The 27,994-nt window shown below is 40.5% G+C and overlaps 1 protein-coding gene across 8 annotated transcripts in view; it reads left to right on the forward strand.

Annotated features, from left to right (window-relative positions):
• The window catches only part of gulp1a (GULP PTB domain containing engulfment adaptor 1a), a 124,553-nt gene that overhangs the window by 69,918 nt on the left and 26,641 nt on the right, over positions 1-27,994 (forward strand). For 2 of the 8 annotated variants that reach the window (XM_050049610.1, XM_050049606.1), the window contains one exon: positions 17,308-17,388. The exons of 2 other annotated variants lie outside the window; for them this stretch is intronic. In XM_050049610.1, coding sequence (XP_049905567.1) covers positions 17,361-17,388 — 28 coding nt within the window. In that variant the 5' untranslated portion in view covers positions 17,308-17,360. Of the gene's footprint in view, positions 1-11,109; positions 11,261-11,376; positions 11,560-12,665; positions 12,755-17,307; positions 17,389-27,994 lie in introns of those variants that run through there. 4 more of the 8 variants (XM_050049607.1, XM_050049608.1, XM_050049609.1 and 1 more) reach the window with 4 other exon arrangements.

Consider the following 27,994-nt stretch of genomic DNA (forward strand, 5'->3'; position numbering starts at 1 on the left):
TTGGTCTGTATTTATAGCGTGATGGGATGACAGCACAATGATTTGCGAGTAATCCATCCAAGAGTAATGTGTGTGCAAAGCTGTATGAAAGCTTTGTTATACTTAATTTTAGTGTAATTTTATCGGGGGGTTTTTTCGCTGTGAAAACATTGGGCTACCGACGAGTGCTTGGTCTTGTTGGAAAGCTGCTGTTTCACGTGATATGCGTGGCTTCTTGCTATGACACACGGTCGCGGAGAAAATCCATAGAGAAGAACAGGTGTGAATTTGGATGCACTATGCGTCGTTCGTTCCTTTTTAACCTATATGGTTAAAAAACCTCTTGGATCAGCTGGAAACGTTAGCCATGTTGATCTTGGATGTGACCGCTGCGCAGTGGCGCTGCCTCATGTGATGTCAGAATAATCGGAAAAATGAGTTTCCGACCGTAAAGCAATATTTCAGTGGTAACGGTTGACGAAGTGTTTTTTAAACATTTTGAGTGATAAAGTACAACACATCTTCTTTGTAATGTCCATGTTGTCTCCACATTACGACTTAAACGCTCATGAACACACAATGAAGTAAGAACGACTTCCCGACATGGGAAATCGGACCATCCGAGGCGCACATGAATGGTATTTGGTGGTTTACGTATGATGAAAACATAGCAAGCCCTCCCGGAACCCACAGAGATTGCATAGCAACCGATTGAAATTGCAAATTGGGGGTGGCTCATCACATAAAGGTGTATAACATCTCAAGGGTTTCACCGATCACCACACAACTTTGTAGGCATATGACCACACATAATCTGAGGGGATCCCTCCATTATTGACCCCATCAAACAAAATGGGGGCGCTAGAGAGCTAATTTCTTATCTAGGCCTAACCGCCATATCGATTTTTACTAAACTTGGTAGATATGTAGAACAGGACGCCTCAAGGTGACTGGAGAAATTTAACTCTAATTGGCAACTGGGTGGCGCTATAACAACAGAAAAATGCTTCAAAATGGCTAAAATGCGACCGATCGCTGTGGCTCCCCCTGTGGACCAATGTTGGTGTTGTTTCTAATGTTTGGTATGACTAAGTCATGGTATGGTATGCTGTACACAATCACGGAAACTGTCAGTGTGTCATTCTGTCAGTCAGTCATTCTGTCTGTCCCACGTTTTTCTACTCACTGACGTGGTCAATCTATGTGAAACTGCACATAGGCATTGAGGATTGGCATAGGTAGAAGGTGACAAAGCTACCAATGGGTATGGACTAGTGTACATTGATTATCAGGGCTTGTTTGCTGATAGCAGCTGCCTGCTATGGTGCAAAACAAGGTTGATGAGGGCGGAGTTTACGTGAATGGAAAATGAAATATTTCGCTGAAAGACACTAAAACATTGATATTATTCATAATATCATTATATTACTGTTGCGTTTGTTTTTATGACTGTTGCAAAAAGACTAGTCAGTTTTTAAGTCATTCCATCATCCCAACCAATATGTAAAACAAAAAAAAAGAAAAAGGGGCACCTCAGTAGAGTGTGTTACATTACGACTGTGTCCTTATTGCAGCAGCCCTGGTTCAATTCCAGCCAAAGCCCATTGCTGCATGTCATTCCCTCTCACTAATGTGCCTTTACTGTCTGTCACTATTTTAAAACATTCTTGCTTCAACCTCTTCTCATATTGACATTTGGTCATGGACTTTCCAGGTCCAGATATGACGTGCTAGGTACCCTGGGTGCGTTGGTTGTTGACATTCTGGGATGTCAACAGGAAATGTACAGTTTACATACGGTCTCTTTCAAAATAAATGCACCGGGTACAGCACCGTGAATTACATTTTTCATTTTTTTTCATTCAGCAACAAACGCATGTGGTTGTGTTTAGCCAACACACACATGTGGTAAGGTTGAGGAAAAATACCAGGATTTGGCTTTGCCTACAGTCTTCCTGCCCACCCTACACAGATTTCTGCCACCTTAACATTCATTGTTGTCCCACAATGTTTTCCCCTGACACCGGTGGGCTTTGTTTAACTATAACGGGAATTGGCCACATATAATGCCAATGTGAGAAGACAGCTTTTTCCGTCGGTGTCTGATGCTGGAAGTCATTGACCAAGCACCGGATTTCAATGACTTCGGAGTGAGACCAGGTTGTTATAAAGTAGAAATGCCAAAAAATACCAATCCATCTATCCATTTACATCCCCTTATGTGGGGCCAGGTCCCAGGGGCAGCAGGCCAAGCAAAGCACCTCAGACGTCCCTCTCCCAAAAGAGATGCTTTCCAGCTCCTCCTGGGGGACCCGAAGGCGTTCCCAGGCCAGATGATATATCTAATCCCTCCAGCGTGTTCTGGGTCTACCCCGGGCCCTCCCACCAGTAGGACATGCCAGGAGTAGCTCTAATGGGAGGCACCTAGGGGGCATCCTAATCAGATGTCTAAACCACCTCAACTGACCCCCCTTTTGACGTGAAGGAGCAGCAGCTCTGCTCTGAGCTCCCCCTTCCAAAAAAAGAAAGGAAAGAAAGAAAAGTAAAGGGGAGAAAAGACGAGACAACTTAGGGTTAATTTATAGTTGACATTAATCTTCCAGAAAATACTGCACAGCTGGTACATCTGGCCCAGGTTTCACATCTGCATGGCTAATGATACAGAATAGATCATTGCAGAACCAAGATGAGTACCTATATTTCAGAGTTTACAAATGTAGTGCTGCTGGGTCATTTTGTGTTTGGTGTCACCCTGGAGGAAAATTAGTCTTTTCAAGATTCTTGCTGCAGAGAGACGAAAGGTGAATTACAAAAACAGTCGAATGAAAACAAAAGTTAATTTATTCATAATGGTAGTACAGCAAAACAGTAGACATAACATGACCTTTGGAGCTGTCTAGAGCAAGTGTGAAGCTCAGCAGTGACAAGAGGAGCATTAGCAGCAGAGACCTTCCTGCCTTCACCCTGTACCTCATGATATTGCATCGCTTGTCTCTTTTAATTAGCCTCCTAGTGTAGATTCAGCAAAAAAGGCCAGTTCATGACCTATTGAGTTTTCCTGTTGTACAGTTCGGAGGCAAATTGATCTCAGTGTGACGTGTTCCTTTTTTTAAATGGATGTTAATGCATTTTGCCTACTAACAACTAACTGCTTAAGACAGAGCTTACAATGAGAACACAGACTGAGATAAGAACACATACTGTAGTCTGTAGATTGCTCCCCAGGCGACATTATATTTTACTTGTGAACAGGAGCAGGCATGTAGGCTATAAAGAAGCCAGATCCCTCCATCTCTCTCTAAAAAAAAAAAAAAAGAAAAAAGCCCACATTATTTATGGGCATCCTACTGTATATCCACACTGTATATTTACAGTAAAAAAAAAAAAAAAGACTTGCTGCCCTGTGATGTATACGTCTTCTGCCACTCTCATGCCACACTACATGCTACATATTCTCACTCCTAATTCGTCACATGTTGCCACTTGTTCAGTGGACTTTTGACGTCCTTGGTGTCCTGGGTGTATCTGTTGTTGACTTTCTTGGACGCAGTGTCAATGTATGCCTGATGCATGCTTTGTGTCTTTTCAAAATACACCTCTGTTTTCACAGGAAATGTAGAGTTTCTGCTCTTTAGATACATACAGTCTTTTTCAAAATAAACTCAAAGTTGGTAAACTACGTCATTTTTTGGTTTATTTCCTTGTGCAACAAAAGCGCATGGTTAGGTGTAGAAAGAAACATCATGGTTTGCCCCAACATTCATACAGGAAGTGAACACCAAGCTCCTGGGTGAAAGTCAAGTGTTTGTTGGACCCATCCACCACAGCTCAGGCCCACCCTATGGGGACTTTTCAGCTGTTTCAAACTGATGCAGCCCGACAGCGTATCATACTGCTGAAAGATGGCTTTTGTCATCTGTGTCTGACGCTGAAATCACTGACCAAGTGATGATATTTGACAGATTTGGAATGAGAACGGGTTGAGGCATAATAAACATCTGTAACGAAGGATTCATGTCTTCATGAAGGTTGACTAAATTTAGTACTAGTTCTTTATTTACCCACTGATGTTAATTAAAAACCAAACAAATATCTAATGTGTGAGATGACCCCATCTCACAGGTTTGCAGTTATAGTATCTAGTCATATACCTAATCCTAAAGAAAAGCCTTTTGGCCACTAAATATTATTATTATATTATTAAGATCCAGCTTGATTGAATATTCCGGTTGTTGAAGTAGCAAATGAGAGCCTAATGTCTTGTAGAAATGTTCTTTTGACTTTGACTTTGTATTTATATGCTTCCATGCCTGCAATAGTTGTGACAAGATTATTAGGCATTATGTTTTTTGGTTGTCTGTCTGTCTGTCTGTCTGTCTGTCTGTCCATTTGTTTGTTTGTTCTTTTGTCTTTTCGACCCACTCTCATGACTGCAATATCTCAAGAACACATTGAGGGAATTTGTTCAGATTTGGCACAAACGTCCACTTGGACTTAATGATAATCTGATTACATTACAGTGGTTAAAGGTCATGGTCACTGTGCCCTCGCTTCTGCCTCATTCTCATAAACATGATATCTCAAGGCTTTGAGGGAATATCCTCAAATTTGGCATGAACGTCCACTTGGCACAATCTCAGCTGCTTTTTGTGTAGGCATCCGGTACGTCAGAGAGACTACCAGCTGTGGTGGTTACCTTCCGTCAACACCTCACTAGACATCATGTGACTTTCTTGCATTAGGTCTGTCTGTGTATTTATAGTGTAAGAACACACAGACTTAATCTGTTCCTTCCTACTTTCTGTTTGTGCTGTCTGTGGCAATCCTGCATAATTGGCATGAAATGGACAAACTTATTTAAAAATGCATGAATGCAATAATCAATAAATTATTTGCTGCAAAAATGATTTATCATTGAATATATTTCTTCAAATATTTTCATAATTGATTAATTCAATATCAAGGTCACAGTTTTTAGTCACGCTAGCGCCATCAGCATTTTAACATTGGAGTTTTTTTGTGAAATAGCTCAACAACTATTCATGCTGCCCCCACGCTCCTCACTCAGGGTGAATCACAGTACCTTTTATTTCTTTTCGCACCATCATGAGGTCAGAATTTCATTTTGTAATTCAATTCAAATCCAGTACCTTGTTTAATGAGCAGCTACCTACGAAACTAACAACATTCTCTGTGCTTTTTATTCAGTGTTAATTAGCAAGTGCTAACATGAAGAATTATAACTGTGGCCATAGTAAACACTGCATTTCGACTAAACATAAGCTGGTTAACATTGTCATTGTGAGCGTATCAGCATATTAACATGAGTGTTTCTTTTTAAAGCATCACATAAGTACAGCCTCACAGGCTGATCTTATAGTTTGATCTCATCCTCAATACAGCACTCTGTGTTTATGTTGCTTGTGATTGACAGTTTCTGACAAATCCTGCCTTTTATGTATGAATTTGAAATTCTAAGGTTGACAGAATGATTTGATAACAAGCTTTGTGGGACCACTTACCCAGGGATTACAGTGCTTGTTTTTTTGATGCTGTCTTGTTACAAAAATATGCAGCATGTGCTGACATTGATTCATGGAAGAGGACGGTGCTTCTAAAGTCTGGTTTCACAAAATTGGGCTTAAAAATTAAAAAATAAAAATAAAAATGAACTGCTAAATTTAGGCTTTTGGCTAATCAAAACATTCTTTATTTAATTTTGCAGTGTAGCCAGGAATTTAAACTAATTTCATGTGTGCCATATTAGGCTTCAAATCAAGGAAAAGTTGGATATAATTCATTTCATCTCAGTATTTTCTTGTGTTAATGTGATTGAGATTATTCGGTGAACAGTAGGAGTGGATGGAAATGATTGCTTTCTTCTTGGCTTTAGTCATCATATTTTTTTGGTGCAGTGAGTGGTGCAGGGACGATCACTAGCCACGCCAACTGAAAATACATTGCCGGTTTGCTACTTTGCATTACTGCTTAGATGGAACACAAATCATGTGGAGGCTGCAAATCTCAATGAAAATCCACTGAGATGCTTCTCATTGAGATGCATATTCCTGCTTCTCCACCCACTCCACACTCCCACAAACACACACACGCACATCCCAAGTGAGGAGTGAAATAATTGGACTCAACTTGTGTAAATGTGTAAACCACAAGGACGGTAAACATTAGTGCTGAAGTATTTGGTAGCAAGATGTAGGTGCTTTAAATCTTCGGTGTATTTTATTTCTCATATCGTCGTCCAACTATTTTTTTTCTCCTTGTACATTTTGTTGCACAACATGAAACACGGAAAAAAGTATGGTGCCGTAGCCTAGTTACTAAACAAAGTCTGAAAAGATGACTCATTGGTATTGTTTTCAACTGTTGACCTAGATGCATTTGAGTTGGTGTGTCTGATGTGCTTCTTTGCTGCTGTATTGAACATGCATTGTAGTAGAGGCAACCACACATTTAGATAATGTATGTACACAGACCAATTAGTGAAAAAGAAAAGGCTTGTAGATATCATCAGTCATAGCTTAAATTTTTCCATGTGTATAATGGAGCATTTTTTCCTTTACTGTTTTTTTACCCAGTTTTATTCACGTCTGTGTAGCATGAAGGGCCCCACTTTCCCGGAAAGTGTCTGGGCCAGCCACTTCCCTTACCCCACCACAGCTGTTAATACAAGACGCAAACATGAAATGATACAGGGCAGTGCAAAGAAAAATCCTAGAAAAATAAAGTGTGAACAGAACAGCCCAAATCCTGAGACCCTCCCTGTTTTAAATGCTCTCTCAGGCAGAAACCAAAAGTCTGCTGGCCAGCAAAAACACACCACCACCCAAGGCCCTGACCAAGCAAAATCTCTAACCACATACCATTTAAAGAACAAGACATGCCTTGCACTGATTTGAATAACCTTTGTAAATTCTGACCCCTTTTTTTTTTTTTAACTCTTTTGATCTTTTTTAAAAAAAAAAAGAGAAGAAGCTGTTATTTCCCAAACATAGGCTCTCCATAGCTACTTTCTCTCTGAGTTGCTACATGCCACATGCATACTTGTCAGCACCTCTTTGAAGTCCATGTGCAAAATACACAGCGCACTCGACACTTATGCATTCACATAATGCTAATGCAGACATGAATTCATCTGGGTCTAAAGAACGCTCATTATATTTGGATGAATGTCTCCATTGTTGTGAAACCAGCTAAACTCCGATATTTAAAATTCCACTTCGGCTCTTGACCACAGACAGCTGTGCATCTCCCACTTTTTTATGAAGACATTTGAGCCATTTGTATATTAGAGTTTATTAACCTTTTCATCCTTTTCACTGCTGGAAAGATGGCATTTTCATAAAACTGCTATATGACTGGAGAAAACAGAGGAAAAGGGCTGTGGCATTGGCTGTTGCTTAAGAATTAGAAAACCTGCAACTCCCAGAATACACTGGGCCACACCAGACAACGTATCCTCACACAACAGTTCGAATGATATCCTACGAAAATGCACACACAACAGTTCATATGTTATCCTTCAAATTAGGACCACATGAATGATGTTATGACCTAATGTAAAGTTACGTAATAAATGAGAAGTTTTGGAGATTAGGTTTAGACAAGTAAAGTAACCGTGGTTAGGTTTAGGAAAATAGACACAGTGAGGACCAGACGTCGCGCTAGACTTTTTCGTTGCCCGTCATTTTGACCAACAGGGTCATAAAAATCCGGTCATAATCTATTTTTACCGGTCATTTTAATTTTCCTTTAAGATATTCAAAGATGTTTAGTTTTCATTCGTTCGTTTTTAATAAATCCAACAAGCAAGTGTGCATTAATAAGGACATGAACTAAAAGATGAACAGACATCCACACACCCGTGCCATTCTGGACACCCCGGACGCGGAACCGAAGCGCAGCGCCCAGCAGCGGCGGCAGTTTTCAATCGGCGCCCATGTTAACCTATCTGACTGTCCACACAGGCCGCTGAGCAGAGCGGAGCGCCTGTGGAGGCAGCGTTTCAGGTCGCCGTCTGGTCTATTTTTCACGTGAGCAGTAAAAATACCGTGTTTATAATTTAAAATAACACAACAGTGCATAACCGAACACATTTTTCAATACCCTAATCACTTTATTACAATTTTAATTTTGTGTCACCGAGCCTACAGACATAACTACATAAATAAAATGGTCAGTAGCAATATGCCCAGTGTTTATCCAACACGCTCAATACATGGACATGCAATGACAAATTGTAATTAACTTATTATGTTATATAAAAAAACGATTAAAATATGGCCTTACCCATGTTTAAAATGACCTGTTGAAGTGAAAAAACGAGTACTGACGGGAACAGACGAGTGGAGTCGATGTTTAACCGGCGCGGAGAGCGCAGGAGGAATGCGCTGCCTGTATGGACGGTCAAGTGCCTGCGAGTACACTCGCAGGACTTCAGCGGCACTACGCGTCCAGTGTGTCCAGGGCTCAACAACGCTACATGAAGCAGATGAATGACTTTTTCTCTGCAGTGTGAAAACGGCAGCCACTGGCTGTGCACTCCGCCGCCATGTGGGCAGGGGTGGTAATTGCAACCGGTCAAAATGACCGACGGCCTTCAGATTTTCCGGTCATTTTTGTAAAAAAACGGTCAATGACCGAGAATATCCGGTTAACACGACCCCTGGTGAGGACGTACCTAAACTCGAAGTTCACTAAGAATTCACACAGTTTCCAACACCAGTCTCCTGAGGAAAGTCCTATGTTTCGTGACCCATTGACTACCCCAGCCTGCCTCTTAACTGGACTGCTCAGGACCGCTTCCTTCTTTACTCCTGTCAGCGCATTGCTCACGTGATCGCAGCTTTCCAGAATATGTTGGGTATGCACAAATTACTGGCTCATCATTACGTGGGATATGTTCGAATTGTGGTGCTTTACTGGTCGTAGGAAAAGATACAGTTAGGGTGTGAGAACAGCCTGCACCAGACCAATAAACGCTCTTGCTGGTGGGTGATGTAATGTGAGTTAAACACAAAAAGCAATATGGTGGCTGGCTGGTGACAAATGATCTCATATTACAGTTAAACAGAAAGCTAAAATATGTTTCTGAAACATTTTAGGTAAAAATGGGTAACGCAGCAACAGAATCTTCGTTCATATTTGATCAGCACTGCCTAGTTTTACCATTTGATCTGAGTTTCTTCAGCCTCTGTTTTTACAATACAGGAAACAGTATGGCGCCCACTTCCTGTTTAAAAATTCTTGTATTATAGCCAAACAGTGCACTAAAATATGTTTCTGAAGACATTTTAGGCAAGATATAGACAATACAGTAACAGATTCTTGGCTCATATCTGACCAGCACTGCCTAGTTCCTTTTACCAGTTGATCAGAGTTTTGTCAGTCTTTTGACAATACAGGAAACAGTATAGCGATTTCCTGTCTACAGATTCTCGTATTACAGCCAAACAGTACACTGAAACAGCCCAAAAGACAGCAAAACAATCTGAGTGAAACTCAAAATCACCTGCTACATGGCCTCATTTTGCCGTGTCCCACCCAAAAAGTTTAACCTGAACACACCGCAAAAACTTCAACTGACAGCCAGTCAGCGTGAATGTTCTGTGCTTGCGTGAAAGGAGATAACTCTCCACACCAGCAGACGGCAGTCATCTGTAGTTGTTATTAAAAAAGGAAAACTGTCTTAATGCTAGTTAGCCAGTTAGCACATTAACAACACAATCTTATGTTGAAAGAATGAGGCATATTTACAGTGAACGACAACACAAACCATCACGAACCATTTCTGCTAAAAAGCTCAATGGCTTAAGAAAAAAAATCTTGCCTTATGTAACAAGTTTGATTTGGTCTCACTCCCTCTTGACTTAAGCTCTTTGTTTACTTTCCTCATTTTCTGTTTGTCTCCCCTTGCTCTGAGCTGAACAGCCAATCAGAATGATTTAATTCACCAATGGGCTCCGCAGTCGCTGACACAGATTTAACATGCTAAATTGGTGGAAAAAAGCCAACTAGCTCCAACTACCACCGACGAGGGCCAATAGTACTGAACACACTGCAGTGACGAGGGCCACAGGTGCTCACCAATGGCCCAACATTGGCTGACAGCCGACTGTCAGCTTAGTATGTGAGGGGCCTTAGGAGATGAGCAGGGAGATCTGGGCACTGGTAAGATGGAGGGACGTTTACCATAATTAATTTACACATACTGCTCACATCTTTATGATACAAAGCTGGTTGAAAGTTTGCGAACTATCCCTTTAATGCAATTTCACCTATATCCCTAATTTGTTCTTTTTTATTGTGTGTCTTAGTGGAAAACACTCATACACTGTTTAAAAATACACTTTAAAATAGTGGTCAGTTGCCCTTCCTTAAGTGGTTATACTTCATTGAGACACTCAAGAGGCTATGAAGGATGCAATGTCAGACAGACGGCTTCCTAATTATACCCCAAGGAGACAAGATTTGGATGAGATTTCAGAAGGGGTAAAAAAAAAAAGAAAAAGAAAACTACTGCACAGCTCTTTGCTGTGCTATCAATAAGCAGAATAACTGGGCTTCACTTTCAGATGTTTGTTTCACAGGTGTTTGTCAGTTCTTTTACCGCCCTCTGCTCTTCACTTTGAAAGTTCCCAGACAGTTCATCTCTATCTGATAAAAAGGACAATGGAGTGTCGCCTTCTGTCACAAGTGGTCGGGACACACAATTTTGAGCCTTGAATGTTTCTGGAGTGCGGTGAAAAGGGAAAGGGTATTATTAAGTTGACATAATCTCACAGGGAGGCTTTCAAGGCTTTGTGTTGAAGAGGTATTGTGACTTTTACTTCATAATGTTTTGCCTGCACTGCTGTTTTGATTGATGCCAAGATGTTGACCTAAGACTGTTGCCAGTGCACATCGTGTGATGATGAATCACGCACTACAACAAAAGGGTCAGGCTGCACCCTCTTGCATGTTGGTTTTTATAGGTCATCTCTGCTACGCCATGGTGCATCTCGGTGGAACAGTTCCCGTCAAAAGGGGTCTCTTTTTGTGCACATGCAAAACTCCCAAAGAATCCTTTTGGACAAACTGTGGGCGGAGGAAGTTGGGTTTGAATGTCAAGTATCATGTGTCTAGGCAAAAGCTTCTTGTTGAGTTTGCAAACCCCATCATCTCTCCTTGCTGCAGTCCTTAGTGTACCACCATCTGGCCCACAGCTGAAAACTATTAAGATCCTCTGGAACTTCCTCTCCACTATTCCTCCCCAGTTTGAAGGCAAGTAAGTAGCTTTTATCTCAGCTCTGTTGTTGTTTGCATGTTTCTCTCCATAGATCTTTTTTTTTTCTTCTTCTTCTTCTCCCTGGAAATAGTTGCGGTGCGATAAAATATGTCAGGGTGCTGCATTTGATCCACAGGAGTTTAAGTACCGGGCTGTGAAGGAGCAAGTCTGGCTTTTAGATTAGACACCAAGACACCACGGTTGATTCAACTGAGGAATTCTGGGACTAAATTCATAAACAGATTGGAGTTTGCGATGCCTTATGTGCTGCGCTCAGCCAGCAAGATTCCAGAGCTGGGGTGAGAGCAAAGTGAAGAAAACAAAGGATCTTTGTTGATTTTCTTTTCTGAGGCATTATGTTGGGACCACAGTGCATGCTCCACTTCTATTCCATGTTAAAAGCCTGTTGCCTTTCTGGTGCATATGGGTCGGATTAGTGACTGGCTGAGAGGCATTTAGAAATGGGAGGTTAACTTTGCTTTCTTTCTTCCTTTTTTTTTTTTTTTTTTAAAAATAAGTCTTTTTAAACATAGACTTTTGTCAAACTGCTGCATTTGGCTTCATTTTCATTTGGAACTTGTTGTTTGGGCTGGAGAGAGGACTCCACAGGGTCAAAGTAGGTCGCGCTCATTTCCAGAAAGAGTCTTTCCCAAGCTAAATTCCAAATGTTTGAGTCACTGAAGGTTAAATTGTTAGACTGTGGACATGGCTTTTGCTGGGCTTTTTGGAGGATGATATTCCAAGTAAGTGAAGTGCTGACTCCACTATTTAAGTAAAAGTTCAGAATAAACAATTTCAGATTACCAATAGTGTTATTCACCAAAATGGTATGTGCTTTTTTAAGACTTTTTTGTGGGGGGTTTTCTTGTTCCTGTATAGTCTCATGTTCAGACTGTGTTTCAGTGTCTCATTGGCTCTTAGCAGACTGCAACTGCATGATGTGGTTTTAATCACCATTTAATTGTGGTTTGTGTGCTCATTTGCTTTTCTTATTTGGTGTAATAATGTTGGAGCATTCATTATAATGGAGCATAAATGTGATGATCAGTCAGCTGGGTGTACTGTAAGCCAGGCATGGACTTTGTATGGACTGTTGAGAGACTGAGCACATTTCATGTGTGCAGTATGTGATTGTGTTCTAGCATGTGTGCTCGTATGTACACACTCCTCTGGTGAGCAATTGAGCAGAGCTAACCTGGTGCTTCCACTGCAGCTGGCAAACATCGAAGAGGGAGACTGAGGAAGTTTGCAGCTCAGTGTCAAGTCTGTGTGTGTGTGTGTGTGTGTGTGTGTGTGTGTGTGTGTGTGTGTGTGTGTGTGTGTGCGTGTGTGTGTGTGTGTGTGCATGTGCGTGTGCGTGTGCGTGCGTGTGTGTCTTAGGGTCGACAGCTATCCCAAAGGGTTGCTGTTGATTCACCAGACAGGAAGCTATTAAAACAGGCCGAACACTGCGGCTGCCAATCAAAATGAGTGACATCACAGTCAGGTGTCGAGGTGAGACATTGCATTACACCACAGTATGTCACAAACAAACAGAAAGGTAACCAGGCTTTGGCTGCAGCCAGACCTTGCTGCAGTGGTTGCCAAAACAAGGCCTCTCTTTGCTTTAAGAACTTAAAGCTCTTAATGGTGACTTTTAGGGGTGTCCTAAGCCGATGCACAGGACCAGGATCGGGGCCAATTAATGCATTTTTTCAATGATTCAGTATTGGATACAAAAAGCGTGATTGATTTCCAATCCTTTGTTTGGTGTGTCCTATTTTCCTCTGAGAATGCCAGCTGTCAAACATGCCTTATGCCCTTTTTTTAAGACACTTAGACAGAGCTCCAGTGGGAGGTTATTTTAATGTTTTAAGAAAAGGCCAATTTTAGCTGCATTTCTCAGGTGCACCACACCTCCTGAGCACTGCAGTTGGTTAAAAATACTTTATTTAAATTCATGATGGAAATGCAGAGAGGCAGTCCAAATCCCCTCCATACTTCCTGCCACAAAAGATTCCCACTGATGCGTCTCTCTCTCTCTCCAGATTTTTATAAAAAATGAAATGACTATACCTCTGTACAAAATACCAGAAACTCTTAAAGGGAGGCTGCATTTTCTTAATGCAGTGCTGCATCACAGCAAAGGATATCTAACTTTCTTTGAAGATGAAGGAAACTAAAATCTAAAAATCTGGTCCAACACCAAGGTCATCACTGCCAAGGTTTTTAGTTAAGCAGTCCAGATACTGCAGAGTAGTTTGGTGCTGAGAGCTGCAGAATCCAGCCTCCCCGTCTTTGGTGAAATGTAAACAATAGCTGTGTTCTTGTACATCTGCCCATTGAATGTTAACAGCAGCATGTTGGACCTGTGAATAAGCAGCACAAGTTGTCTTTTTCAGCAGCAAAGATATTCTGTTTTGGCAGACTGTGGAATGTCCCAGTCCCCACCCTGAAGCTTGTTCCATTTAACTTCTCTCCAGCCCTTTCCAGGGCCTCTGTTGCAGTAAAATATCCCCTTACTGCGAGAACCCACATACATTGTATTTGTATCTGCAAGCTACATTTCCCTCAATTATGTGCCATATATCATTATGTGCCTTATTATGTAGAGTCTGCAGCGAAGGGCTTTTCATTTTTCTTTTTAAGGAGACAGTTGCTTATCATCGCAGAGCCTGTTTAATTCAAATTCAAAAATAATTGGAGCTCTGTCATAGACATGTCTCTTTTTTAAGGATGGTTTGTTTGTTTGTTTGTTTGTCACCAGTTTCCCCCCGCAGTTTTATACAGCAAGATATGTGACTCGACAACTGACTCAATCATTTTACGGTGGCACCTCGCTGCCATTCAGTCAAAGCTAATGACCCATTAACCTCCGGTGTTACAGTCATCGAGTTGTTTCTCAAAGTTCTGTTTTTATCTTATTTCTCAGCCCCAAGGACTATTGGATGATAATGCCTTTTATATAACAGCGTACTCTCTGAATGGCATCATTTATGTCTCACTCATAATTGGTGTTTGTGCCTCATAAAAGGCACGACACAGCATGAACTTCCTCAGTTTGTTGCAGTGGCAGGTGATGTAACAAGCCAGGATTTATTGTAAAAAGCACCAGCAGAGTCAGAGAAGGGTTACAGAACCATTTAAGATGTGGTCTCACTGATTACATTTCATTTAAGCAATGTAACCCAATACATTTGACAATTAAGTGTTCATATACAGTATGTAGCTACAACAGGAAAGAGTTGCCTAGGTTGTATATACATTATAATAGTGCACTCCAGAATACCATTTTTTGGGCCCTGGAGCTTCAAAAGTAATTAACAGCAAATACTTGACGCTTTGGCCGTGGGGTTGTTGGGGTGTGTACAGGTGCTGAACATAAATTCTCATAATTATAGGCTCTGAATCTGAGACAAAACCTGACAAAGCTGTGAAACACAAGCTCAGAAAAGCTCCAACAACTTGAAAGATTATATTTATAAGAGTCACTGTCTCTATTAGACGGGTTGGATGCCTTGTTGATGGACTGTTGCAGGAGGTACTCTTCTCCCAGCGCACGATCAGTTCAATGTCTGCCTGGTTCGCACAAGCTAAAACAGCAGCAGCAGCTAATATCTAACACCTAGCCGTTAAAGGATCCCAGCAACTCAGAACGTCATTGAAACAGCCCGACTCTGTCGTTAAACCCATTAATAACCTTAATGTAGCATTAACTGTCAGTGATGCCAACAGTTAACCCTATTACTGTTTGTGGGGGTGGGCTTACGAAATGTCCCCAGTGCAGAGCGGCGCTCTCAGGATGAAAAGAGAGAGGAAGCAGGGCAGAAACTGAGGAAATCAAAACGCTGTGTGCAGCTCTATAATGACATAAGGTCTTACCCATTTTAAATAGTAATGTTGATATTGTGGTGGGCTGCCACAAATAAATTAATGTGTGGGGAAACACTTCATTTATATATATTTAAAAAATTCCAAAACCAAATACCCACTCAATTAATGAATATAAGTTAAATGTTCAGCTCCAGTCTTAAAGTACAGATTGGGTAATAGAAGTAATCCACTGTAAAGGTCTTTTCAGGTCCACCCAGTGACTGGGACCTGACCTGGTATCCCAGTTGGCTTGGGTCCAAAGTCTATTTGGTTCAATCTGGTCAGGTTGTATTGCACTGGGTGTGTGTATCAATCTATATAATCCCCAAAGTAAATCTGAGCTGTGATCAAGTGGTGTTAAAAAGTCATCACTAAATTCAAATTGTGTGTTGTTTTTTTATTGTTGCACTATGGAGAGCATGAACGGATGTTTTCTCTATATCTGGGTCTGTTTAGCTTCACTGCATGTTGGACCGAGTCTCATTATCCTCAGGTGTGTTTAAATCAGGTCTGACTGGCCCTGGGTCCCCTTTGGACCAGCCTTTATTCTATTTTTATTATTTTCATTATTATTAACTCGTCCATACCCATTGGTAGCTTTGTCACCTTCTACCTATGCCAGTCCTCAATGCCTATGTGCAGTTTCACATAGATTGACCACGTCAGTGAGTAGAAAAACGTGGAACAGAGACACAGACAGACACACCCACAGACAGAGTTTTCGTCATTATATAGTAAGATTTATTTATGTCTATAAGACAATGAATTTATGCACAAAAAGTTTTGGTTGGTTTTCTGGAGTTGTGTTCCAGATCAGGTCAAAAATTTTGGACTCATTAGGACTTCTAATCCATGTATGCCTTTATGTGAGGCTATCATTCAAGATAAACACCAGAATGCAAAATGAATCTTCCTCAACAACTTAAGGTTTTAAACCTACCTGTGTACTAGAACGGTTCTCAATTTCAATTTGATTTGAGTTTTAAAACCTTCAGCTGTTAATTTGAAGGTAAAGTTAATAAGGCAGAAAAATGTACTTACAACATGGTCTTTTGCTGTAAGTTTGTTTTAACGTGACAGCACATCCAATGGATCTATCACAGTTTTCATACATCAAACTTCGTGTCAAAATTTGCAGCACTTTGTCACAAGATACAGCATGTTAGCCGTTTGGTTCCAAGGCTTGAGCAGGATTTGTTTCTCCGTTCACTAAAAACTTGTAACAGCTCAGAAATGGAAAATGCCAAAGATGGAAAAATTCAATTCATTTTCTAAATTGCCCGAGCACAAGTTAATTTGTTTGCAAAGGCATAGACTGAAATAGCTGTTATGCAGCAAGGCTTTGCATATTCTTCCACAGTAAAGAATATTGATTGTGGAGCATGCTGACAGCTACCTTAGTCCTGGACAGTTCGCCCTTGCAGTCTTCTTGATTGCTGAACTCTCGTGAGGAATTGATGCAAGGCCTGAAAGCAGTCAACAGCAAGGTGTCACACTTTAGAGGTGCTGTGGAGGTGGATGTTTTGCATTTGTTAAAGAAGTAGCTCCTCTGTAGTGTAGCACCTTGTACTTGATCCAGACAATGTCAGTACAAGTAGAAAATGATATATGCCCAAGTTGTTTTTTGTGAGATCATTTTAATACTGACAAATCTGTGGATGATGATTAGTAACAAAACACAGAAGGTCAACATTAGGATCTCTTTTGATGATTAAACTTCATGGGTTTAGTTTCAGGTTTTGTGCCCTGTTACTGTGTGTGTACTTAGATGTGAAGCGGTGATGCTGTTGAACACGTCTCACTTAGACAGAAAAATATGACCCAGTTCTGTTGTGAAGATTAGAAAATAATAGTAAACAACATTATATTTTGCCATGCAATAGCGTACTACATGTTCTGTGCTGTAGAACAGTAATGACAGTGAGTACTTTATTATCCCCACCACAAGATTAAAATCACAGCCTTCACAGATGATGAGTATGATGTGGCCCAGCGGTAAACAACTGTAATGCAGATGGTCTGGGAGTTTAATGGGAACACATTCTGACAGCTAAACATTCCCTCACTCTCAGAGGGTGGGGAGTTTTTGCAGAAAAAAAAAAACTTCAGATGGTTTGTTTTCAGACTTTCTGCCTTTTCATGAAGGCTTGAGGTCATAGCCATTTTTAACTCCCCTTTCCCTGCTGCTTTTCCAGGTGGAATATAGGCAGATACTCCGGAGGGACCTCGGAGACGCACATTTTCCACTATGAACCGCGCCTTCAACAGGAAAAAAGGTGAGCAGAAATAACCAATGCTCATTTAGGTGGTGGAATTTAGCATGGCCTGTTTTAGCTACAACAGTGCCACAGGCTGCACAAGAGTCCTTTAGACGTGTGAGAGAGAGAAACGCTGCTGTGTTGGACAAATGCAGATCTCCCTTTGTTATGGAACCTTTTCATTAGCTCCATTTTATTTAATTACTTAGGCTACTCTTTGCTAGGCATGGACAGTGATGGACATTTTTACAATAGGGCTCTGCCACCTAATTGTTAGTGGACATTGCGCACTTTAAAATGGCACACCACCAATTAAACACATTGAGTTTGGTGTAGTTGTCACGAGGGGACGACTCAGCTTGTGAAAACAGTTTTTATAATGTCTTCTGAAGCCCTGAAGAAAGAAAAGAAAGTCTGTGGGGGGGTGGCCTTCAATTGTGGTAAATGTAGGATCCAGTGTTTTTCGATGCTTGGCCGGTACTAGATACCAGAAATCTGGATTAATGTTGCCTCGATTTTTACCACTTTAATCTGTGCAACCCAGTCGTAGGAACGCAGATGGCATCGTATATTTCTACAAGCCAAAAATACGTTACATTTTCATGTCATTTTGTAGCAGATATTTTGAAACTCTACATTTCAACAGTATTGTGGTTTAACATGTGGCTAGGTTTAGGCAAAAAATGGTTAGAAAAAGATCATGTTTAGGCGTAGTAAAAACCCAGTTTGGTGGCACAGTCACAGCTGGAGAAGCCATCAATGTCTCAGTGAAAAACAACAGCTTTTTGGGGTACTATTTAGTGGTGAAAAACCAGCACTTGGTTACTAAAAAACAACCATGTTTGGTGGGTAAAAGGCTGCTGAAAAAACCGTAATGACCCCTTTGCTGGCCTTGAACTCTGCAGCTGGGCAGGCATCTCACCGAGATGCCACGCCATCCACCACCACCTCCTGATAACAAAGTCAGCTCATAAACTACGTCACTTTGGAAACATTGATACGACACGTATGAAACATATTTGTGGTTTGCAGAAATGTACAATGCCAGCATTTTCTTCTGGTGACTGGGCTGCCTTGTTTGTTTTTTTCTAAGCATTTTTTCAGTATGTCTGTTCACAGACTTCAAAAAAAAAAAAAAAAATGACATTTCTGTACACTCCACTGCAAACTGTTAAATGAATCTACCGTGTCTGAACTGAAGGACTTCAGTGGTCTTTAATCTTTAATTTTAGTGATATACAGATCATTAATTTGGCCACTCTATAAAGTCTTCACACATTTGAAAGCGTCAAATGAAAAACAAAACTGTGTTGTTTATTGCTTTGTCGGATGAAATGATTTAATTATTTAGATAAAAATCATGTACTGTGCGACTTCAAAGGCTGTTTGACCAACACTGGTTGCGATGAAACAGCCAAAACATAAAAATATTCATTCCCATTCAGCCATAAAAGACAACGGAAATGCCAGTACAAGCATAAAAAAAGCAATTACAACATAATGCATCCTGCCATGCATTCAGGTAAGTGTTACACAATTAAGGTGGTTGTGCAACACTGCAGAGTCTTGAGGTGACCCTGCCCAAATGCGGAGGAAAGGATATTTGTGAGTGCAGTTTGCGTAACAGCTTGATGTGTTTACCACCATCTGTCCCACTCCCTCTGGTGTGTATGAACAGACCTGGAGGAGCCTTGGACAGTGTTGGGGAAAGTGTCCGGGGCCCAGGTGTTGCGTCGGGCTTTAATGATGTTTAGGTGTTATAATTCACTTTTTCCTATTAAGTCCTCTATTTCGGGAGCTAAAGATGGTGATCAGGGAGGGCGGATAATCCCTTCTCACCTCACATTAGATTCCCCTTTGACTGTGTTTAACGGAAATGGCTCCATTCCTTCCATTTTAACTGGCATTTCATTTCTGTGAATTTCAGCTGATACCTAGGCTGCACATTTGTACACAAGCCTGTGCCTATATTGTGGGGGCATGTTGGAGAAAAAAAAGTAAATTATAGCTGAAACAAGGCACAATCTTAAAGTTGGCTTTGGCAGCAGACAGATAATGAGGGCCTCTTCAAAAAGGAAGGACAGTTAAACAGACCATAAACAGTTTTCTCAACAAATTCTTCCAGACAGGCTAGCACACACTGTCCTTCTTTTTGCAACGGCGAGGAGCTGCAAAGGCTGCACCCATTCACCCGTGTGCCATAAAAGCGTGTTAAAGCCTTTTCATCCAGAGACCCACAACAGTTTGCCGACCTCCATCATGCACTATTATATCTAAACACCAACAGATGCCTGACCCTTAGGCTTCTCTCTAGATTTAATTTCTGCAACAGTTGTCACAGTCAGTCTGTAGCAAATGGTGCCAAAAGGTCCACAACAGATAGCATAACAAAAGCCTTTTCCCTCCCTAAAAGATAAAACGTTTTTCATTTGAGAGCATGAACCATAATATACAAAAATATCTGGAGGCATTGGTGTGTGCACGGTATATTTAGCCCATGGCATGCACACTCCTTGGACCTCAGTATTCCAAGTTTCCTGTTGCAAAACAAAGTGAATGTCGATGAACAGATTAAATGTCACTTCAAAGTTTATCCTCCAAAGACTTTGATACAGAAATCTGAACGAAGGCCTTTTATGTGAGGTTTGAATTGGTGTTTGAATTAGCTGGTATCTTGAACTGTTCTTAATGAAAATCCTATGTTGAGGACGATAAGAAGATGCACAGTGCAATTACTCGTCTGGGTAGGATTTTGAATTGTGTTAGAATAGATTTAGACCGGCCTCTTAGATTGTTTCTTGTCTCATTATGCAATGATTTGATTCCTTAGAAAACTTTTTCATCTTCTTCCCAAATTTGACTTCAGTTGTGGATGAGACATCATTGGAAACATCATTTGATATGCAACTTTGCAGCTGACAACCTCCCACACAGGCTGAACAAAGGTTTACTCGCTAGTGATTTCACATTAGAGTAAATGATTCAGTCTCTGCTGAACTCTTAATAGGTCTGAAAGAGGATAATTGCCTCATGTTGTTGATGCAGTTAACATTGCTCCCCTCCATTATCATTGGCACTGTTTTTGATTTATTTATTAATACAAAAGGGTGGTTTGGACTGGGGATGGGCATTTAAAGGTCCAGTGTGTAGGATGTACGGGGAAATATTGTCAGAAATGAAACACAATATAAAAAGTATGTTTTCTTTAGTGGACACGATTTAAAAAATAAGAACTGTTGCAGTCTCCTTACCTTGGAATGAGCCATTTATGTCTACATAGGGAGCAAGTTTTCATTTATGGAGATCACCATGTTGCACTGCCCTGTTTCTACAGTAGCTCAGTATGGACAAACCAATCACGGGCTCCAGACAGGGCCAAGAAGTCCAACTGCAACGACCAGCACCTGAGTTACACTGATGTTTAACGTCAAACTGTTTTATTCAGTGCTTCTCGTGGTTTAAATGACCTAGTCTGTTTGTTTTGGAGAGGGAGAGACCTTGGGCTTCCAGTGAAAACCTCCTGAATGTCTAAATCTTATGTCATCAGAGAAAAAAGATGACCACACATTAGTATGTGTTGGACTAGTCGCCAACAGTGACATGCCAAACTGCATGGGAAATATAAAGATTTTTAATGGGAAGCAGCATTATTTGGTGTGTTTACCAGTTTACATCACAAGCTCTGTTTGTTTTGGAAAGAAGGAGACCTTTTATGGATAGTTTGGCTCACGGTAAAAATCCCCTAAATGTATGGATCAGAAAATGGGCAAGCAGCCTGTCTCCAAGATGCCGAACACCTTTGGAGAAACATGGATTTGTAACCTTAACCTGCTTTATTCAGTGTTTTTAAACCATAAATTCAAAATTCACATCAGAAAAATCAGCAAACTTTCTGATGTTGCTGTTAACTAGCCTGGAAATCCAGACTCAAATCTGGAAAGATTCTGAGTCTGGCCCTCACCGATACACTCTTCCTACCCAAGGGGCGGCACTAACTGAGGCATTTCAAATGCCACCGCATGCAACTGGATAGCACGATGGCCAATCAGAGCAAAAAACAAGGTGACGTATTCATTGCACTAAGCCCTATTTGTTTGCAGACTAGTGGGGCTAACTGATATACTATGCTTCTGCTGTATCCCGTCGGCAAAATGGCAAAATGGCAATCCTTCCTGGAAACAAAGGCTTCTAGGGCAGTCTTCTGTTCCTCTCTCAAGGAAAAAGATAAGTGTAGTTGGCTTAGCGTTTCTTTCAAAGCTAAATTGAATGGATGCGGTCCTTTGGCAGCTGCCATCTTGGCTGTTTACTTTTCGACTCCCACGGCGCAGCGTTGTCGTCATCATGTTACGCCCGCCCAGAGCCCGCCTCTGTCAGATAGACTGATCTGATTGGTCCGATGGTGATTCACCGGGCTCTGCTCGTCGGGGCCAGATCCTCGTGCAGAGCAAATTCGAATTTGCTGCGGGGGGGGCATCTGGATTTCCAGGTTAGCTGTTAACATTACATAGGTTAGATGCAGCACTGATAGCCACTGAGCTGCTCTCCTCCCTGTCAGCTTAACATCTGCCTAGTGAGCACACACTAACACAGCAGTAGCGGCGAACATCTGTCACTGAGCCGGTTAACATTCCCAACAAACTCACACCAAAACGGCTCCACTCTGTCCCATAAATAAACGTAAGGTAACATCAACAGTATAATGCTAACATTTAGTCCTATCGCTCTCCATCTGTCCCCAGCACAGAGCTCACCCTCTCACAGCAGTAGTCTCATGATAAACAAAGAGAGAGCGACAGCAGGGCAAGGAGGCACTGCGCTGACCCAAGCAATACATTGCACAGAAGTCTACAATGAAATAAGAGTTTGCCTATTTTAAACAGTAAAAGATGATATGAAAGTCATGGTCATGTGATGGAGGTTGGGCGACGATTACTCTATATGTTGAATGGATACTGACGTCCAAACAAGTACTTGAGAACTCATGCCCGTCACTAGTTTGGACAAAGGCTACAGGATGGTTCCAGATTGTCTTTCATTGTTTTCCTTCACTTGTTAGTTTGTAAGTTATTCCTAAATCTGAAACAGTCAAACAAAAGTACAACATCTGTCGAAAAGGCTTATAAATTTCTGATGTTTTGTACCCGTGCTGACTGCCTCTGCTCTCTTGGCTGTGAGAGTGAAGGCTGGCAATGACAACAGGCCCACTCCACTGATTTAGCTCCCCCTTTATCTCTGTGTCTGGCTGTGTTTTGTGGACTTGATCACGTCTAGCAGGTAATGCCAGCGGGGATCTTGATCATTTTTATATCCTATGTTTATTGCCCCATGCTCTCGGACGTGACTTGCACTGAATAGTTGTAGAGAGTTCGTGTGCACCTTTTTGGCCAGCCACAGAGCAGTAGTTAAGAAAACAGCACTCATCTATTATACCATGCACCGTAACGGTCACGTAACCTACTCTGACCTCTTAAAGTGATTTCATGTCTTGGCAGCTGATGACCTTGTGAGTACTGTATAGTATTTACAGTCCGTTTATTAGGTACATCTAGCTGAAACAAGTACAGTCTTCTACAACCGCCCTGTATAAATCCCACCTTCATAAAGGTTATGTTCTCTTTTTGTTGTGTAAAGTGGAAGTACAGAGGTTTTTTTTACCTGTAACTTATCATTATGAAGTAAATGTTGATTGCACAATCTAAAGGCTATAAAGTAACGACAGCATCACCATTTAGATTGGTTCCCTATGAACTTTGTTTCACAAGGCAATTTTGGTTGCCACTGTGTACAGTCTCCAGGGAAAATGAAGGCTCGATTTACGGCACAAAAGAAATGCATCAACCATTGTGCAACCAAAAAAAGGAAGAGGATATCAGTGATTCCCACACATAGACAGTGGGCTGCCCAGGTATGTGAAGTCAATTTGGTGACCCGTTTTTGCATTTTTTTTTTTTTTTTTTTTTAATCCATCCAAGAGAATGACACCATCCACATTCGATTAAGAGCAGAAGCGCTGAGGCAGAAGTCTGTTCCTCCTCTGAATAGTGTTAATGTCCTGTTCAAAGCACCGTGCTCCGTGGTAGGGTCAGACTTAGAGAGGGGGAAACACATACTGATGAAGAAACAAAAACAGTTGTCTGTTTCCACTTTAAAGAGGTGTTGATTCAACTTTACAATGTTTTTGGAGGCTTTAGTTTGTAGTGCTGTTAAACTGTGTTGAGTTGTACTGACAAGTGTCTCTAATTAGTCTAACCTCATTGATATAAGTGGGGACCCTATAACTTTCATAAAGTAAGAATTATAAAAAATATAAGGTTGCATTTCCGTCAGCTACCCAATGAACTGGCAACTGAGAGTATTTCATTGTCTCTGACTGACTCGCCATGTTGTAATTACTTTGCCATAAATACTAAATAATAATGTACAGCATTATGTGTGAATGTACATATTGTCAGCACTCTTGAGCCGGCAAACAATATTTCCTACATTTGTCAAAATGTCTTTGTATGGTCTTGATTTGCTAACTTTGAGACACAAGTCAAGTTTTACCTTAGTCAATTAAGATGTTTAAATGGACATTTCTCAAACAAGTATTAATATCGCCTTACTTTTAGTAAACCTGAACAACAATTAGCCGCTGTGAAATGTAAATTTCAGACATTTCAAGACAGATGAAAAAGCTTATTTGTGTCTGCTATTGCTTTTCAGGGAAAAAAAAAAAAAGTGTTAACAGTATCTTAGAATTACAACTACTCTTTTCCCTCATTAAACAATCCCCATTTCATGAATGCACAACAATTGTTAAATTCATTCAAACAAAATGTTTTTTATTTCACTGAAATGACAATCCTCAGCATATGTGCACAGGATGTTTCAAGTTTCCAAATCACGTATTGCATATTGAAGGATTGGCTGCCAAACTAGTTGAGATATCACAAAATAATCTAGTACGTTCAGATGAACTGAGATTTAAGCTGAGCGCAGAGGAACTTTCCTCCTTCAGCAGATAAATGTGAAAACAAACTCTGCCCATGCATCATTCTGCGCAGTGAAGGTCAAAGAGAAGGAACAATACGCAAAACATATTTCTGAGTGAAGGGAGCCTTCAATATATGTCAGTAATACAATGTATAATCTTAGTATAGAGAATAGCCCCCCTGTGCCATAGCAAAGGTTACAGAGTAGCTGTAAAACCTGGACTGTAACAGTTAAGATGATGAAAAATTGTTGACTTTCCAGTTGTGTATTAAGAAACTCCCGGACTTATTTATTCAGTGATTGGAAGCACACACTGAATCCACAGTGTGTATTTAGTATTAAAGTGCAGAAAACTGGTTTAATTCCACTGCAGCTCACTGTAATGTGCAGCATCATATCTAAACTGATTGACTGCAGTAATACATATTTTACAATTCTGTCACACCAACAGATGGCAGCTGAAGATAAGTCACGTCGGTGCAGAAGAATAGCCTAAATATAATGGCCTACTGTGCTGTGATTATACAGTAGACGAGGACAGGGCACTGTTTGCCCTGGATTCTCTGGAGCCAGAGCGACTTGGGTATTTTTGTAACACTAATTTACTAAAGTTTACTTTTAATTATACGTACAGTCATGATGAATCTGTTTTTATAGTGTGTTGCTCAACTTTTGGAAGAAAGTAAAGGACAGATTGTATTTCCATGCTTATTTGCTCACTGTTGAACGGTGACGTAGCGTTGCCAGTAGCTACATCTAAAGGGTTAGGAGGTCAGCTGGTCAATCCAAGCCAACCAAAGTGATTAGATGGATCATTCTGCTATGGTCACAGGTACTTATTTATCTGAATTGTGACATCCACATCATTTTAAAGCTGTTTTTTTTTTTTTTTTTTTCCCCAATTATTAATGGCAGATGTCCTCTATCCATCATTATGATCGAATCAACAAGAAGCACTCACACAGAAAATTAGATGCTGAGGATAAACAAGGTTTTTAATTTCCTCATGGCTGGGCCGGACAATATAAATACCACTTCAGAAATGTACCCTGCAACTATTACACAAGCCATAATTAATTGTTTGTAAATGATTGGAGACCAGATATCCTGATGGTGTTGTGCGTGTGTCCCCCCCCCCCACCCCCCCAACCCCCCCACCCCCACCCAAATGTAATTAACTCATGTCTGATTGGAAGGACCCTATTATGTAAGAGGAAAGTCCAGAGCTTTAGAGCATGTGTCATCCCCTGAATGTCTCCTCTGACCACGCTGGCTTATAAAGCCATATGACCATGTCCATGATCCTTAAGCATTTCCCTTTTTGACTCCAAGTAATCCGTATTAGCCCTGAATGGTTCCTGAATTTCTTCCTAGCAGCAATATGTCCTGCATTTGATCTTCACATTAAATTGAGTGAACCCTATCAAGAGCTTGTCAACGTAACAGAGAAGTGGCATTAAAATAACTTACAGGAGCTTGACACAAAGCATGAACATTCACACTGAATAATTTGATCCAATACAGTAACCCTGCAATAAGTACTACCATTGTGAGTCTTATAATACTCAGTTTTCCCCGTCAGAGAGGTTCAATTTTTCAGGAGAGTAGATTGCAGTGTTGTTGTTTTGAATTCAATTGCAGGGAGCTTATGTGATATTTCCCAAATGTATTGTATATGGTGCAGACAAAACCTCAAGTGAGATTCTCTCAAAGGACTCACTGTCACTGTTTCTTATGCCATTGCAACATTTTGCATTTTCCCCTTTGAGTCAAACAGTATTTGATGTATGGAACAAGATGGATGTTTATGCTCAGTTTCAAATGCTTTATCTCACAGCAACACTGTCCTGTTGGGCCTCAGTAAAGAGTGGTTCAGGTCCTTTCTGCTTGGAGCCCCTTTGAAGTTGTCTTCTGCATGATGGAGAACTGTGCATACCCAGCAAATTCATTCAGTGTCATTGATTGAGCGCTGCAGTGAATTAGGCTATTGCCTGCCCACTTCTTGAGGCCCTATAGAAAAATTGTGTACTAACAGCGCAGCACTCAAGCTCTAAAAGGTAAAAGCTGAGCTCAGGGAATGTTAAAGAGGGGTGACCACAACACTTAATAATATGAGCTAGAGAAGGTATTGTTTTACATAGGGTTGTTAAAGTTTTTATCAGCAGTAGTAGTAATAGAAGTAATATATTAATACTGATAGTCAGCAAGTAGAGCACTGGGATCTGTACTGAACCAAGTTAAACAATGTGGTAATCTAGGATTCTGTTATTATTCCCAACTCTATAACTAATTCAGAATAGACTGGAAAGATGTTTGATCAGAGACTCACTAAAAAGATATTTAATTGGTACATTATGCATGGTCATCCCTGGGCTAATGAGTGGAAATTCTTATTTTATTTAAACAATTTGTCATTCATCTTCCGAAACAGATTACTTTGTGATATTCAGAAGATTAAGGAGCAAAATGTATGAACTTCTTGTCTCATACAGAACAGCTACAGTGTAGAACGTAATGTGAAGTATAATTTAAACAAAAGATAAAGATCCCTGTGGGTACAGTTATGCTCAGGAACATAACCGTTAACAGTAGAGACAAGAAGGTTTAACGCCACTCTAGAGGAGGACAGACTTTTGTTTGTTGTGTGAGATGGGTAAAATGGAGAATGAGTCTGCTAAGGCATAAGAGATGTAAGTTTTGGTAAAATGACCTCCATTTATGTTGATATGTCTTGATTTGATGACCATGAAAATTTTGAGCTGCGTTTGAGAAGAGGAACATTTTTGGGGGCAGATTTTATTTGCCGGGCCTGGGATAGAAGTGTTTTGTTTGGAACTGAGCAGTAGGATTGCAATGGTATGACAATTTCATGATACAATAATACAATATGTTATATATTATCAGTTAGAATGACCCTTAAAGGAATGAAAATGGAAGGGTTATTTTTGATTGAACAAACAATATGACAACCATCAACTTTTATAACACGGTATACCTTAAAAACTGGTATATCGAGCAGTTATAAAACATGTAGTTTGAATTGATCCCTGCAACAGTACTGTAATGGTGTCTTGTAAACACATGAAGGTTGGGCACCTGTTTGTGTGCGTGATACTAAAATAAATCAATCAGTTATTGCTAATAATAGATACTTTATTAGTATACTACCTGTTTTCAAAAGTCGTGCACATAGTGAGGTGACAAATCATAATGTGCTACAAAGAAAGTAACCACGCAAATGGAACAGACGTAAGACGACAGACAAAAAAGTTAGTTAATTTGGTTAATTTGATCATCAACTGATAAGATGCCAAACCCATTTTCTCAAGACAATAATTTGCAAAATGTAGCAGCTATGAGAGAAAAGTTCCTGAACCATATCAGGTCTGTGAAAGTTTCTTTGTTGATCTTTGGTACATGTTTTTTTGTCAGTAAAATATTATCTCACTTACAGTATCTTCAAAAGTGAAGAATAATATGTTATAATACATATTATTTTTTATATTTCTTTTTGTGGAGGACTTTGAAGTACTTGTTTTCTTTGGATGTGTATCTCATTGGCTGTGGAGACTCTTTGCCTGGATTCACAGGAGAATGTGAGATAAAGGGAAGAACAGCTGTTAGCTGGTAGATAAGGAGAGATGGTTTG

This window comes from Epinephelus moara, chromosome 7, assembly GCF_006386435.1.
Source record: "Epinephelus moara isolate mb chromosome 7, YSFRI_EMoa_1.0, whole genome shotgun sequence".
Classification (NCBI taxonomy): domain Eukaryota; kingdom Metazoa; phylum Chordata; class Actinopteri; order Perciformes; family Serranidae; genus Epinephelus; species Epinephelus moara.